The sequence below is a fragment of the Notamacropus eugenii genome, chromosome 6 (genome assembly GCF_028372415.1).
Source record: "Notamacropus eugenii isolate mMacEug1 chromosome 6, mMacEug1.pri_v2, whole genome shotgun sequence".
NCBI lineage: Eukaryota > Metazoa > Chordata > Mammalia > Diprotodontia > Macropodidae > Notamacropus > Notamacropus eugenii.
The window spans coordinates 373,322,557-373,338,400 of NC_092877.1; the positions used below are offsets into that span (position 1 = coordinate 373,322,557).

At 39.5% G+C, this 15,844-nt stretch overlaps 1 protein-coding gene across 1 annotated transcript in view; it reads right to left on the reverse strand.

The window, feature by feature from the left end:
- GABRR3 (gamma-aminobutyric acid type A receptor subunit rho3) overlaps positions 1 to 15,844 on the reverse strand; it is a 74,438-nt gene that overhangs the window by 14,516 nt on the left and 44,078 nt on the right. Inside the window, exons 5-7 of the mRNA XM_072621535.1 lie at positions 15,716 to 15,798; positions 12,750 to 12,890; positions 371 to 523 (exon numbers count right to left, since the gene is read on the reverse strand). Coding sequence (XP_072477636.1) covers positions 371 to 523; positions 12,750 to 12,890; positions 15,716 to 15,798 — 377 coding nt within the window. The remainder of the gene's footprint in view (positions 1 to 370; positions 524 to 12,749; positions 12,891 to 15,715; positions 15,799 to 15,844) is intronic.

The following is a 15,844-nucleotide window of genomic DNA, read 5'->3' on the forward strand; positions in this document are numbered from 1 at the left end:
CTCTTTCTTTTTTACTCCCCCTCTCTCCATATGTATGTGTGTATGTATACATACACACATACATATATGTAAGTGCATATATGTGTATATATGTATATATAATGTATATACATAAACATAAATAAATAATTAAACAAATAAATGATCAAAAAATTAAAAATTAAAAATAAATAAGAGCAACTCCAAACATCTTTCATCCCCTATGGCTAATGGCAGATTCCAATCTCAGTCAGTCATTAATTGTCTGGAGGAAGGATCCACACAGAAGCATTTAAAAAACCTCTGCATTCTACCCCAAATCACTTCCCTCTCTTTTCCCTCAATTGCCTATGCAATCATTAACATTGCGCAAAGGTTCAAGAAGATTTACCTAATGAAACTCTGGCAGGAACAGCTCTTCTATCAATCCAAAATGAAACCCATGACAGCATTACCATCAGCATGGCTGGGAAATAGGATTGCAGGACAAAAAAGAAAATATGCCTCCTTAGCACAAAGTTAATGAAAAGCCTGTTGTACCAACCTGTTGGGAAAAGGGTAAGAATTTCCATTAGTAAAAGTACCTACCCTTCTATCCCCCTCACAATCATCAATCATATATTTATTAAATGCTTACTATGTGCCAGACTCTGTTGTAGGAGCTGAGGATACAAATACACAGAATAAAGCAATTCTACTTTCAGTGAGCTTACATTCTAATCACAGGTAACAAGACTTACTAACATAATAATATGGGAAGTTATTTTCAAGAAGTAAATGTTGAATTGAATTAAATCCAAGTATGATTGTTTTATTTCTAGGTTAAAGGATCTCAAGGAATTTTGCTCCTGTAATTCAGAGTATTCTGGAGGCTGTCCTTTGTGGGCAGTCCTCACTGACTTCACAGTTAAACATCTTCAAAAATATTTGCAAGTTTTCTGCAAACAAAGCAGCTTGTTCCAAGCATTTCAATGTAACTATTGGGTACGGATAGTCTAAGTTCAACCTAGAATGTTTTTTTTTTTTAGTTTTAAAAAGCGTGTGTGTGTGTATGTGTGTGTGTGTGTGTGTGTGTGTGTGTCCCCTAAAGGAAAAATATCAGAAAGTAGAAAATTATCCACTGCAGAGACATTTTCTAGTGAAGAAATAGTATATTTATCTCTTTCTTTCCCTCTAGTGTACGTTATCATATTTTTATGAACATTTAAGAACAGTTTTCCACGTCCAGGTACATGACTTGTTTAAAAAGGCACCCGTAATTATGGCCTTCCACAGTTCTGCACATCACTAGCAGGCACTATGCAGCTTCTCTGTAATCTCAACCACATTTTGTAAGCATAATTAGAAATCTCTTTTGCCCAATAGAACAAATTATTTTAAGGTTGTATTCTGCTTTTCTGTTATTTGCTGGAAAGATCCAAATCTCCAAGTTTTTCCTAACTATGGTTACAGTGCTCAAGATTTGAGAAAAAAAAAAACTCTATCTAGAATGCCTAAATTATTGCCAGTTGTTGGTCATAAATTTAGGGAGGTGAGGCCCAAAACTTGATGTGTTAAATTGTCTCCTCCCTCAAATGGATAATTAGAAAAAGAGATGATTTGTCTATTAGGCCAGTTAAAGAAGCCCTACTCCAGCAATGTTCCTAAGTAGCCCCTTTTCCAAATGCCAGTGATGCTCGTTGGCTGATGATGGAGACTGCAACAGATTGCACAAAGACAAGTCCCAGAGGATAGCCAGCAGGGCTCCAAGGGAGTTCAGTGACTCAAGTAAAATACTGGTAAAGGCACAAGGAGAGGAATCATGGGTGACTTTTAGTGTCATTTCCATTTAACAAGCCATTAGTAGAGCAGCCCAAAGACTTCTGACTTTCATAACCCCAAGATATTTAAATCAATTACTGTCCAAACTAGAATGTTTTTGCCATCAGTGTTTCTTCTCCAATTTCTTCCTGTCCTTCGATGCTTAACTCAATTTTCCCTCAATTTTTCCTCTTTGTTGTTAGCAGTCAGTAGTCTTTGCCATCTCTGAATGGTGGCAGTACTTTGTACGCCTCTTATTTTATTTCAATTTTTCATCTTGTGAGGCAGATCCATATGTGTATATGCACCCCAATAGATCATAAATTCTTGCTTCGTTCTTTTTGTTTATATTCCCAGAACCTAGCAGAATACCTGGAACAGAGTGGGCACTTGCTAAGCTCTTGTTGATTGAGGGCAGGAACTCTGTCAAGTGAGATAATATTTGTAAAGTAATTAGAACAGCGCCTGGCACATAATAGGTACTTAATAAATGCTTATTCTTTTCCTCCATCCTATTCATTGCATTCTCCCAACAGTTCTTAGCACGATATTTTATACATGAACCAAAACTTGTTAAATGATTGAATCAGAGTCAATAAATGCAATCCAGTGTTTCAGTTGGTCAGTCAGTCAATGATAATAATAATAATATTACCTACTGTGTGTCTGGCATTATCCTAAGTGTTGGCTTGCTCGAAGTGAAAGGATTCATAGTGAGTTTGGGTATAGTAGTAAATTTCAAATCCATCACTCTGGCCCTCCATTGGTTCTTGGCAATCCTCTCCTGATGCATTTTGCCTTTTTAGGTAATTGCTTGACTGCAATCGTATCAACCCTTTGCCTTTCTCTTTAAAACTTCAAAAACAACCTATACCTGTGTGCTTATAGCAGATGGTTTGTTCATCCATCAAATGAAATAATATTTATAAAAAGCCCTTACACAGTGTCCAGCAATAGTAAAGTCCACACAAACACACATTCCCCCCTTCTTCCTCACTGACGAGCTTGAGGTCATACAACTATAGTTCCCTGCTTGTCTCTTAGCATCATCACCCATTGTTTCTTCATTCCCTTCTGTCCCAGAGGAAAAGATGTTCTCACAAGCTTCATTTTCTTACAGGGCTCTGTGGTCCTATCCCTTTCCACTACTGTACCTCCACCCCCTTGGTTTTAACAATCATTCCCTATCATGCATTTTCAATCTCTCCCTTATGACCACCATGATCTTCCAATCAGTCTACAAATAGGCTCGTCTCCCAAGTCCTAAAGAAAGACTCTCCTTTATCTTTCCACTCCATCCATCTTATCTCCCTTCACAGTCAGTATATCCAACGTTGCCACTTCATCACCATGGACCTCCTCCTCAACTCTTGGAAATCTGATTTGCAGCTAAGCAACACCATCAGTACTAAATAGATGAAAGACATTTAGGTTTATTTAGAGCTCTGCAATAACCCAAGGATAATCCAGACTGTTCTCTTCTATTTAATTCTGGCATCAACTCATTGTCTGTTTGTGCTGAATGTTGAAGATGTAGACACACAGAAATAAGGTCTGTGAAGTACACATCGACCATGCATATGTTCCATGATATGGGTGATAGATATTCTTTATCCACTTGTTTTTTTTTTTCCGTATGGATGGTAGCCTGAACTCTCTAGTGTAGTAATATATATTTTCTAGGAGGTTCTACAATGCTCAAGGGCTTAATATCATCAACAAATAGGAAAAACTGAAGAACCTCAGCATCTATAGGGATCATACAATTGTAGTGATAGATTTAGAGTTGGAAGGTACCTTAAAGGCCATCCTGTTCACTGCCCATTTTATATATAAAGAGATTGAGGTCCAGCGAGGTGGAATACCTTGCCCAAGGTCACACAAATAGTTATCCTAACTGAGGCAAGATTAGAACTTTCTGCTGGATCTTCTCCATAATAATGGCCAACTCTTAGTTTGAGCATATAGCTCTTTATTAAGTTTGTCAAAATAGGTTATATTTGTTGTTATATCTTTTAATTATCCAATCAAGAACTAATTTTGATGTGTAAATTAGAGATACTTTATTAGGTATTTAATAGGGGACTCTAGTAGGAACAGATCAGTGAAAATACTGGCTTGGGATACGAAGGTTTAGTCATTTGTCACTTGTGTGGAAGGGGGAAAATACACAACTGAGAGGCAGGGATATCTAGAAGTTTCTAAATGTTAGCTTTTCTTTTTTAAAAACTATGAACTTTAGAGAATGGTCAAACATATCCAGCGGTAGTTGCTATTGATACAAAACAAAAAAATACTACAAAATACTTTGCTCTTACATTTTATAAATGAAGTCCAAGTCATGATTCAAACTATACTAATGTTAATATAGTTTACTAGAGGCAGCGGAAATAGACTGAGTAATGGATTAGGAACCACAAAGACCTTTACTTAAATCCCACTTCAGACACTCCCTTGTTGTCTGACCCTGGGGAAAGTCACAACGTCTTACTGCATCTAAGAGTAAAAATTTCAAAAGTTGCCTGCCAAGCCTAGAGGCCTGTATTGGGCTACCCGAGTCTTTCTTACCTCACCTCCCGAGGTCTTCGGCTGGCCACGCCGGATGCACATATGAGAGAAAGGACGTTCCAGAGTCAAACAGGGGTTGAGCTTTATTACAGGGTTTCGGTTACAAGTGCAGGGGCTCTTCTTTCTTAGGACGAAGAGGGGGAGATTTCCTAAGAAGGCTAAGCTTAAGGGAATGGAAGTAGAAGTACAAGCGGGGGAGAGAGGGGGAGGGGAGAGGGGAAAGAAAAGAAGCGGAGCCCTACTTTTCTCTTTGGCTCCACACGTGCTAAGAGCGCTTTTAGGCTTCCTCAATCCTACTTAATCTTCAGCCACACAGTTTGCATCTCAATACCGTGCTGTTAGGTAACTAGGTGTGCTCCAATCCGGGACGACCTCGAGGGCAGGGAGACTCCACCCATCAGGTATCTCCGGGGGAGAGGCGGAAATACCCGAGCTAGCCGAGCTAGCTCGGTCTGACCTTCTCGAACCCCCGCTGTTCATGGAGGGCCTCGTAAGACTCTAAGATTTAGAAGTCCCACTTTTACCTGCCCGAGACTGTCCACACGGAATTGAGCTTCCAGTCCCAACATATCCCCTTCTTTGTTATGCGCGGAGCGCACCTGGCTCTAGAGCAAACAGTGGCTGGAGGCTGAGTGGATTAGGAAGGCCTTTAGCATATGAGTACCTTACAACAAGACTTCATTCACACAGAAATCTGCAGCTAGCACAACTGACAAAGGGAGGCATCAAATAAAACAAAGATGAAACTAAATGGCTGAGTTACAACTGGGGAAGTGCAATCAACTAAAATCCCAAAGCATATTTTAAGAGAAGCAGCTGGTGTAGGCGCCTTACACGTCACCACTCCCTTAATCTTGCAAATGGATCTATACAGGTGGAAAATTGGTCACCTCCTCCCCACCCAAGTGTCCTGGGTTTGTGATATCAAAGTCCTCATTCAGCTGGCGAAAAAAGGATGCCTAGATGGGAAGCTGTCAGCAGCAGTGTCTGCGGTTGTGATGAGGGCTGCTTCCTCTCTGGGCAGCAAGGTTAAAGCTGTCAGCAGCAGGCTCAGGTGGTGTATGATCCTTCTCCGGGGTCTCTGGGCTCTCCGGGGTCTCCGCCTCCTGCGTCTCCGTCGTCTCCGACCTCGGTTCCCACCTACGGATCCTTCTAATGGGAATCCACGCATCACCTTTTCCTGTGGAGACACAAACATACCCTGGACCCCATATTAGTATCTTATACGGACCTTTCCATTTCCCTGAGGCCATATCCTTTACCATGGCCCATGTGTCTTTATATCCAGCCTGGGTATTACTTTCCTTGCGGGGTTGTCTTGGAAAAGTCACAAAATGTCTCATAGCTGGAGTAGTATGTGAGTTTCTTGAGACAGCTGTATCAAGCTCTGATTGTATTAGGCCTCTTAATCTTAGCTCTGATTGTATTAGGCGATCTCTATCTCCCCTTCTTTGTTTAGCGAGGATCGCCTTTAAGGTAAAATTGATAAGAATGCATAGTGGCTCTTTACTTAGGTATAGCTGCTGCCAGGTGCTTACAAATGCTTCATTAACATCTTCTGCCTCCCACTTTACTGGGTGCATTGTCTCTAAGGTATTTTGGCACCCTCCTATTCCCCACACTGGTCTCTGGCTTTCTTTAAGCTTCCAGTGCCTTAAGGGAAGGGCAATAGCTATGGGAAGCTGATCCTGGCCCCTCCCTGTACTTATTTCTTTCTGCCCAGGGGTAAGGCAGGCTCTGGCTAAGCTCTTCCAGTCATTAGGAGTCAGAAAGAACTGACCGCTGAGAGTTTCAAGCATGGCTATAACAAAGGGTGAATTAGGGCCATGCTTGGTACAAGCCTCTTTAAGAGTCGCCACTCTCTTCCACTCTATAGGTATGTGGCTCCTCCGAACCCCACCAGGGACACTGGGGTCCGCTATTTCTAACACAGGAAATGTCCCTACATCTTCTCCATTCTCTATAGCCTTTCTTATTCCTTTTTCCAAACTGGACTGTGGCCCTGAACTGTCTGACCAATGGAGCAGGTTATAAGGAGGCGCGGAGGGAAGGCACGGCGTATTCTCCCCTGCCTCGCCTTTTCCATCCGCTAGATGGAGCTCCGGGTCTATTTTTTCTTTATGCTCCTTAACTTTCCGCTTAACTTTCTGCTTGCCTGGGTCCTCCCCTCCCCTCTCTCCGCTTCCACTCTTATTCCAATCCCGCCCTGGCCTCTCCGGCCCTTCCAGCAGGCTTTTAATTACACCGAATATCAGGAAATCTAAATCCTCCAGCTCCCCAGGGTATTGTTGCTCGTAAGCAGTCATTTGCTCTCCGACCGCTCCCCATTTTTCTCTTGATATTCCTGCCTGCTTGAGCCAAGGAGAAACTTTCCAAATCCTTTCACAAAATTCTCGGAGGTCATCTAACTCTATTGTGACCCCCGCCTTCCTGCATTCCCTGTGAAGTGTCTCAGCCCAGACCTCCTGTTCCTCTGGCTTTATTACTGGCAATAGATTCCCCATCTCCGCCCTTTTCCCAGGGGTTTGGGAAGCTTCTCTCCCCTTTCTCTCCTTCCGAATCTAGGATTCGGGACTCGCTTCTTTCACAGCCCCTTCCGGGTGTACCCCAAAAGCACCCAGGATTATCTACGCTCCCAATCCCTGTTGGGACGCCAACTGCCAAGCCTAGAGGCCTGTATTGGGCTACCCGAGTCTTTCTTACCTCACCTCCCGAGGTCTTCGGCTGGCCACGCCGGATGCACATATGAGAGAAAGGACGTTCCAGAGTCAAACAGGGGTTGAGCTTTATTACAGGGTTTCGGTTACAAGTGCAGGGGCTCTTCTTTCTTAGGACGAAGAGGGGGAGATTTCCTAAGAAGGCTAAGCTTAAGGGAATGGAAGTAGAAGTACAAGCGGGGGAGAGAGGGGGAGGGGAGAGGGGAAAGAAAAGAAGCGGAGCCCTACTTTTCTCTTTGGCTCCACACGTGCTAAGAGCGCTTTTAGGCTTCCTCAATCCTACTTAATCTTCAGCCACACAGTTTGCATCTCAATACCGTGCTGTTAGGTAACTAGGTGTGCTCCAATCCGGGACGACCTCGAGGGCAGGGAGACTCCACCCATCAGGTATCTCCGGGGGAGAGGCGGAAATACCCGAGCTAGCCGAGCTAGCTCGGTCTGACCTTCTCGAACCCCCGCTGTTCATGGAGGGCCTCGTAAGACTCTAAGATTTAGAAGTCCCACTTTTACCTGCCCGAGACTGTCCACACGGAATTGAGCTTCCAGTCCCAACAGTTGCCTATCTGCTTTGGTAGAGGTAGTTTCCTCATTGGAAGCTCTATATACCAGTAAAATCACAGCTCTAGACCAAAAGGAAAGGAAACTTTTTAAAACTGGAACTACCAAAACTCTCAGAAATATGAAGAATCTTTTTAAAAACATTTTTTTCTCCATTTTTATTAGGTATTACATTTTTTCCTTTTAATGCTAAGAATTTGAAGTTCACTTTGAAATAACTAAAACATATCTTTTTATGATAATAAACTTGTCAGAGAGTCTCTGCCTATAGACAGATTCAAATGCATGGCCAGAAAAATGGAAATCCAAAATGAAATACCACCACTGACTAAGTCCTACATGGCAAGCTCGAGCAGGTAAAGAGAATGTTGCGTAAGTGGCATGAATTAGTTTGGAGGCTGGCAATTGGGCGCTAAGCTCTTTCTTCTATCAATTCCTAGAAGCTAGGTTTGGAGGACATTTGTTGTACACTTATTCTAAACAGCAGTAGTGTCAAACTCAAGTAGAAAGAAGCCGCTAGACTATACATAAGGATCACTGCCTGCGTACATTGACTTAGAAACCCACATATTAACATATAGTTCACTATTTGGAACTGATTAGATGGCTAGACCCCAAGAAGATTTATTAAAGGTTTGATATACTTGGAAGGATATCTACATTGGAGTGTTCTCAGGTATCTGTACTTGACTCTCTGACAATTAATATTTTTACTGATGGCTTGGATGAACATATAGATATCATACTCATTAAATTTTTGCAGGTGACTCAAAACTGGGAGGGATAGCTGGCATGCTGACTGACACTATCAGAATTAAAAAAGATCTCAATCAACTGGAATCTTGATCTGAATATAATGAATATATTATAATTAATTTCCAAAAATTAACTTCACAAATATAAGATAGATGAGGGGTGGTTGGAAAGTATATAATCTGGAAAAAAGCTCAACATATTAGTGGGTTGTAAGCTCAATATGAGTCATTATTTTGATATGGAAGCCAAGAAATCTTGGCAGCTTTACAGGAGACATAATAATGTTCATATGATTGAAGATGATAAATTGATTATATTCTGTTCTGGTGAGACAACAGGTGTACTGTATTCAGTTCTGGGTGCTAAATTTTAGGAAGAAGCATATTTATTTATAAGTTGGAACTGTGCAACAGAGGGCAACCAGGGTAGTGTGATGGCCTTAAGCTCAGGCCATATTTGGATTGGTTGAAGGAACTAAGCAGATGTCCATCATGGTAAAGAAAAGATTTCAGAAGAACATATTCAAACGCTTGTAGGACTGTCACTTGGAAGAGGTATTTATTAGACTTCTCTGACTTGTCTGAACTAGGATCAATGGATGGAAAGAGAAACTACTTAACTGAGAAAGGTATTGGGACATTGGAGATCAGTGTCATCACTGTAAGTAAATGCAAAGTTCCTCCTACCTTTCTGTGTGATATGGTACCATATTTGTACTAGAAAAGAGAGACACTATCTCCTTTCATCCTAGATGGAAGGTTGTGTGCATCCCAACATCTCATGAAGAGTGAGATGTGGGTTAAATACTTGGGAGAGGATGGAGCAGAGAAAAATGAGAGGAGCTCTAGAGCAATGTTTCTCAAATTGTGCTACGAGGAACCATGAAACATCTCGAGGTGTTTTTTTTTTTTTAATAATGAACTTTATGCTATTTGTTAATAGGCAGTAAAAGTAATAATTTTAGAGCATTTTGCTACAGTGATTCTGTCAAGATTTTGATTAAATTAAAGGTTCTCATGTAGAAGAGTTTGAGAATCATTGCTTTCAGAGATGGTGTTATCACTGCTCTTGTTGCTATGCAGAAGACACACAAAGTTTTAGTAGAAAGGCTATGGCTCTTTGGGTTGGCTAAAAGCAACACCACCATTTTTCCCTTTCCCTTTTTTCTATTTGCTACACTCTGCCCTCCTCAAAAGTATGTGGCAACTCCAAAGACCATCTTTGTTTTATTATTCATTGTTTTCATTATTCATTTGCTTCATATATTCATATATTCATTGATATTTTACATTGTTGTTTACCTAGATTTTAGAAACCAGAACTAAAATAAAACTGTTAAATCCAAGACGTTATTGGTCTGTGGGTATTTTGTATGGTTAAGGGAAAGGTTATGGTCAGCTTCATAGAGAAGGCAAAGGAAGTTTTCTTTTACAATGGGGAGTACTCCCCTTCTCGGATCTCAGAACAAACCAAAGAGATTTTTTAAATTAATAAATAGTGTTCTAAGTACTTCAAAGCAGGTAGATATCAAGTCATGTGAATCTGGACTATCATGGATGTCATGGGCAAAGAATGAGCTGAGTAATGTTATTGGGGGGAAGAAGAGTTGTTCATTCAAGATAGAATTATATATATATGTAAAGTATGCTTTGTTAGCCTTAAAGCCCTATATAAACCTTAGCCTACCATTCTTATTCTTCATAGTAGTAGCAAACAGAGCGTTGGAATTGTTTCCCTCAGAGGCCTCAGTGGTCTCAGGCCATCAAATTACCTTTCTGTCCTTTCATTATTCGGTACTCCTCCCACCCATGACTCCATTCCTATGTTTGGAATGAAGGCCTTGACTAAGGGAAAGTCATGCTCATGGGATGCTGTACTATCTATAGCCATATGAAAAAATGCTCTAACTCACTATTGAGAAGAGAAATGCAAATTAAAACATTTCTGAGGCACTACTTCATACCTATTAGATTGGTTAATAGGACAGAAAAGGTAAATGAAAAACGTTGGAGGGAACATGGGAAAATGATACTTTAATGCTTTAATACTTTAATGTTAGTGGAGTTGTTAATTGATTCAACCATTCTGTAGAGCAATTTGGAACTATGCCCAAAGGACGATAAAACCATGAATACCTTTTGACTTAGAAATACCACTACTAGGTCTGTATCTCCCAAAGATGAAAAAAATACAAAAAAGGAAAAGCACCTATATGTACAAAAATATTTATAGCACTCTTTTCTGGTGGTAAAGAATTAAAAGTTGGGATGCCCATCAATTGGGGAATAGCTGAACAAGTTGTCGTATGTGATTCTGATGGAATACTATTATGCTATAAGAAATTATGAGCACGAAGAACTTGGAAAGACTTGCATGGGTTGATGCAAAGTGAAATGTACTGTGTACAAAGATGATCAGCTGTGAATGACTTAGCTATTTTCAGTAATACAATGATCCAAGACAACTCTGAAAGACTTAGGATGAAAAATGGTACCCATCCCTAAAGAAAGAAGTGATGGTGTCTGAATACAAATTGAAACATACTTTTTTTAACTTTAGTATTCTTTAGTTTTATTTTCATGTCTATATTTTCTGTAACAGCATGACTATTATGAACTATGTTTTACATGACTACACATATATAACCTATGTGGAGTTGCTTGCCTTCTCAATGGAAGTGGGGTGGAGAGGGAGGAAGGGAGAGAATTTGGAACTCAAAGTTTAAAAAATGAATGTCAGAAATTGTCTTTACATGTAACTGGAGAAAAATAAAATGTTAAATAAAAGCTTAAAAATAAAAAAGAATGAGTGTCTGTACCCATGAAGGTAGAGACACTCAAGAAGAAGCAGTTAACTTTTCTTCTAAACCAGACAACTCCAGTCTTCAATTACTGTCACTCTAACAACTTTTTTGTAAAAGGTTAGGACTGAGCCTATGATTTTAATGGTGGAAGAAATTTCCAATGAGGAAGCTACATATGCACACACAGATCTGCAGCTGGTTTAGAGTCTTAGAAAATTGCCAAGGGCACTCTTGTGAGTTAAGTGACTTACCCACGGTCTCACAGTAAATCTAAGTCAGAGGTAGTGCTTGAAACTGTCTTATTAGTTCGAAGGCTGGCTTTTTATCTACCATGTTATGCTGTCTCTTATCTAACAATAAGAACTATCGAAAATCAAATTGGGCTGCCTGAGGGGTTGGCGGTTTTCTCGTTCTTGGACATCTTTAAGAAGACATTTGGTAACTAGTCGTCAGGTATGATGTAGAGGCAGCTACATGGCTCAGTGGATAGAACTGGAGTCAGGAAGTTATTTTGTTGTGTCTGTCTCTTTGTGACCCAATTTTTTTTGGGGGGGGGCAAAGATACTAAAGTGCTTTGCCATTTACTTCTCCAGCTCAGTTTACAGATGAGGAAACTGAAGCTTACAGAGTTAAGTGATTTGCTGAGGATTGCACGACTAGTGTCTGAAGTCTGATTTGAACTGAGATCTTCCTGACTCCAAGCCTGGCACTCTATCCACTGCCGTGTCCCTGAAGAAAGAAAGACCTGAGCTCAGATTTGGCCTAAGACACTAGCTGTGTGACCCTGGATAAGTCATTTAACCTGTTTGTTTTAATCTCCTGGAGAAGGAAATGTCAAACTATTCCAGTATCCTTGCCAAGTAAACCCTATGGATAGTATTGGAGTGCTATGTATGATTCACTGGGTCACAAAGCCTTGGAAATGACTGTACGGTAAATGATGTAGACCAAAGGTATAGAGCTTGTGGGTGCAAAACTCCAAAGGACCCCCAGATTAAAATGCAATTAGCAAATGTCTAACAACATAAATAGAAATGCAATAAAACAAATTCTGTTAATTTGTAGTTTTTCTACATCAACGTGTGGCCCACAGGGATCTGTTGCTATTTGAGTTTGACTCCATTGATGTAAGAAGGATTCTTGTTCAGGTATGGATTCAAGTTGATGACATCTGAGTTCCCTCCCAACTCCAAGAGTTGATGATTCCTGGTGATGAGTACGTAGGCTTCTGAGTACCTGCAACAGTACAGGCATTCCTCTCCATTTCACGAGGGTTATGGCTAATGTCAGACATGAGAATCTTGTGTAACTTAGTAAAATGCCTTGAGATCCTTAGATAAATGTGAAACAAAAAAGTATATTCTCTTACTAATACACCGTAAAATATGGAGCACAGAGTAGAGTTTTGGATAAAGTATTTAATTTGGCCAATGACAGATGAGCAACTTTATTACTGCTATATGTCAGTTGGCTGATTGCATATAAATACTCTGTTTAAACCAATAAGTGTGCAGAGTACAGTACGTGTTCAATAAATACTACTTAGTAAGTTAAGTATTATACTATACCAGTGCTACTGTAGAAGGCTAATCCACTAGATGCACTGAACTCTTCAATAAAGAACTGAGAAAGGGAAACATGCTCATCTGTGTTTAAGGATTTATTCCCATGTTTCCAGTACAACATCAAATCTTCCTCATTATATGCATCTAAAAGAAAAGAAAAGAAAATCCTTATAACTAGATTATAGATGAACTCTTCGAGGACTGATCCAGAGCCTCCTAAGACTTTCAGCACCTAACACTGAATGTTGTACAGGGTAGCTATTCAATAAATATTTCCTGTCTGATCAGTCCTTATATTCAAAAGAAAGTTTTTCAATAATTATACCACTATGGCTGGTATCCTGTGGCCAGTTTTCACAAGCCTAGCATAGTAAACTTAGGTTATTTCAGTATGGTTGCCAAACCATTGCCTCTAGATCCGCAGTCACTCTTTTACATAATAGAACTTAGCTAGAATGAAGGCCTTGGGATTCATGTAAATATCATAGAATTGGTGGAAGGATCCGACTATGATCATAGAAACAGATTTAAAACTGGAAACGACCTTAAAGGTCATCAAGTCAAAAGACTATATTATATCGTAGCTTATAAATCTAGAGCTAGGAGAGACCTTAGAGGCCATCTAGTGCTATCATCCCTATTTTACAGATGAGGAAACTAAGGCCCGCAGAGGTGAAATGATTTGCTCAAAATCCTATTAGATAGTTAAGTGGCAAAGTAGGAATTTGAAGCCAAGTTCTTGAACTCAAATTGCAAGTCCTCATAAGAAAGACAGTGGAAAAATGATATAAGATTGGAATTCACGGAAATCTTGGGAAAATATCATGCCTCTTGACAGGTACAATTCCATGTTTTATCAGATAACAGGTAGCATACTAGGCTCCACTGACATGCTTTAATGTACCTTAAATCAAATATTTAATTGGTTATTAACACTCTTTAAAGAAAGCAACTTTATAAGAGGCAATTAGTTCTATAAGAAAAAATGTTGTATAAAGGGGATATGTTCCTAGGTAGCCAGAATTTAAAGTAAAAGCATCAATCTCTTTGATTCATTGATTTGATGTCAGTAAACATTTATATGGGCAGCTAGGTGGTAGAGTGGTTAGAATGCTGAACCTGGAAGACCTGAGTTCAAATTTGACCTCGCACACTTATTAGCTTTGTGACTCTGGGCAAGTCACTTAACCTTGTTTGCCTCAGTTGCCTCATATGTAAAATGAGCTAGAGATAGAAATGGCAAAACACTCCAATATTTTTGCCAAGAAAATCTCAAATGGGGTCACAAAGAGTTGGATACAACTGAAATGAACAAAACATTTATGAAGTGATTATTACATACAAGGCAATATAAAAACTAAAATGAACCTGCTCTCAAGGACCTCAAGTCTACTAGCAGGGATAGAGCATGTACCAAGCATATATGAAGTAATTTCAGGACGGGGAGAACACTAACAACATGGGTGGATGACGGTACCAGGAAAGGCCTTACTTACAACAGGAGGTGGCCCTAAGCAATAGTAACAATGGTAGAGGGATAGGGACTGGATGTGTAATTTCACTGATAAGGGGAATTCTCAAGTAAGGAAAACTATTTACCAATGCACACTTCATACCTTCCCAGAAACACAATCTGGGGCAGTGAGAGGTTGAATGGTTTGCCCAGAATAACATACAACCAGTCTGTGTCAGAATCAGCACTTGAACCCAGGACTTTGTGAACTCAAGGCCGGTTCTCTCTCAAGATCCATTATACTATATTCCCTTGCTGGTAGTTGTTTTAAATAGGCACAATGAAAAATAGTTCCTTTTCCAATATGTAAGGACTTTAATAAGTTTATCAACACCTTAAATATGAGTCCTTGCTCGTCTGGTGCTGGCAAACACAGGACTAGCTAACTCAGGTTATCACTGACCATCCAATTTATATCTTGAGTGATTAATTACAACAGGGATTCATGAGAAGTCAGCAGAGAAATGATAAGACTCAGGGAATGAGTATTTTTTGAACAGGAACAAAATAAGAGAAATTCTTTTGTTTGATTTTGTGGATTTGTTATAAGTAACATATTTGTATTTTTCCTCCAGTGGGATGGGAATTGGGAGGGAGAGAAAATAAATTTCTGCTAATTAAAAAAGAAATATTTTTCCAAGAGTATGTTTGTACAGGCATTATGAAAATACTTGAAGTTGGACTTCAAGATGAAGTCATAACTGCTAGTTGGTCAAGGTTTTGGGACATTTGTTTCTGCGGCTTTACCTTTCTGGGATCGGATAAAAAAATTTTTTTATGGGTCCCCAACCCATGCAATGTGGAGAAGTAACATGGTACAGTGAAAAGACACATAGGATTTGAAATCACAGAACCTGGATTCCAAACATAGGTATGTCACTTAAATCTGTATAACCTTGAGTAAGTTGCCTAACTTATCCAGGCCTCAGTTTATCATCTGATAATGAGGGGTCTGAACTAGAGGGCTTTAAAGGTCCCTCCCATCTCTACAACTAGGATTCTATGATTTTAATGCAGGATTAATGACTAGATGTACTATTTGGCTAATTTTTTAGGCCAGGATTTAATAAAGGTAATCAATTGATATTCAATTGATTCAATTCAATTCCTAAATTCATTAAGTATTAAACAGGAATAGAATGATGATGTTTGGGCTTCAGATTCTCTTTACTTATCTGGGTTAAATATCATTTTGGAAAATGTACTTTGAAAAAAATCACAGAAGATATAACTTAAAAAATTAAATAATCTATATTTATGTTAAGATCTACCTTTCTAAAAGTAGTACTTGAAAAAGATGACTATGTCCCTTTGTGGTTACATAACCGTGTTTAAAAAATAATTATCTTTAATCTGCATCGGGGATCCAATATGATTAGTAAAAATATGCTCCCCTACCAGGATATGTTTTAAGTACAGAGCACATAGACTTATTAAGGCAAATAGTAAGACTTACAGCTTTCTAGTTCAAGAGAACAGTTTTGAGTGTCAAGAGGAAACCGACTGAAATCCATAAAGCACATCGCAGAAACAGTTATCCTATAAGAGAAACAATACAAGGGAAAATGCAGGTCATAGACAATAG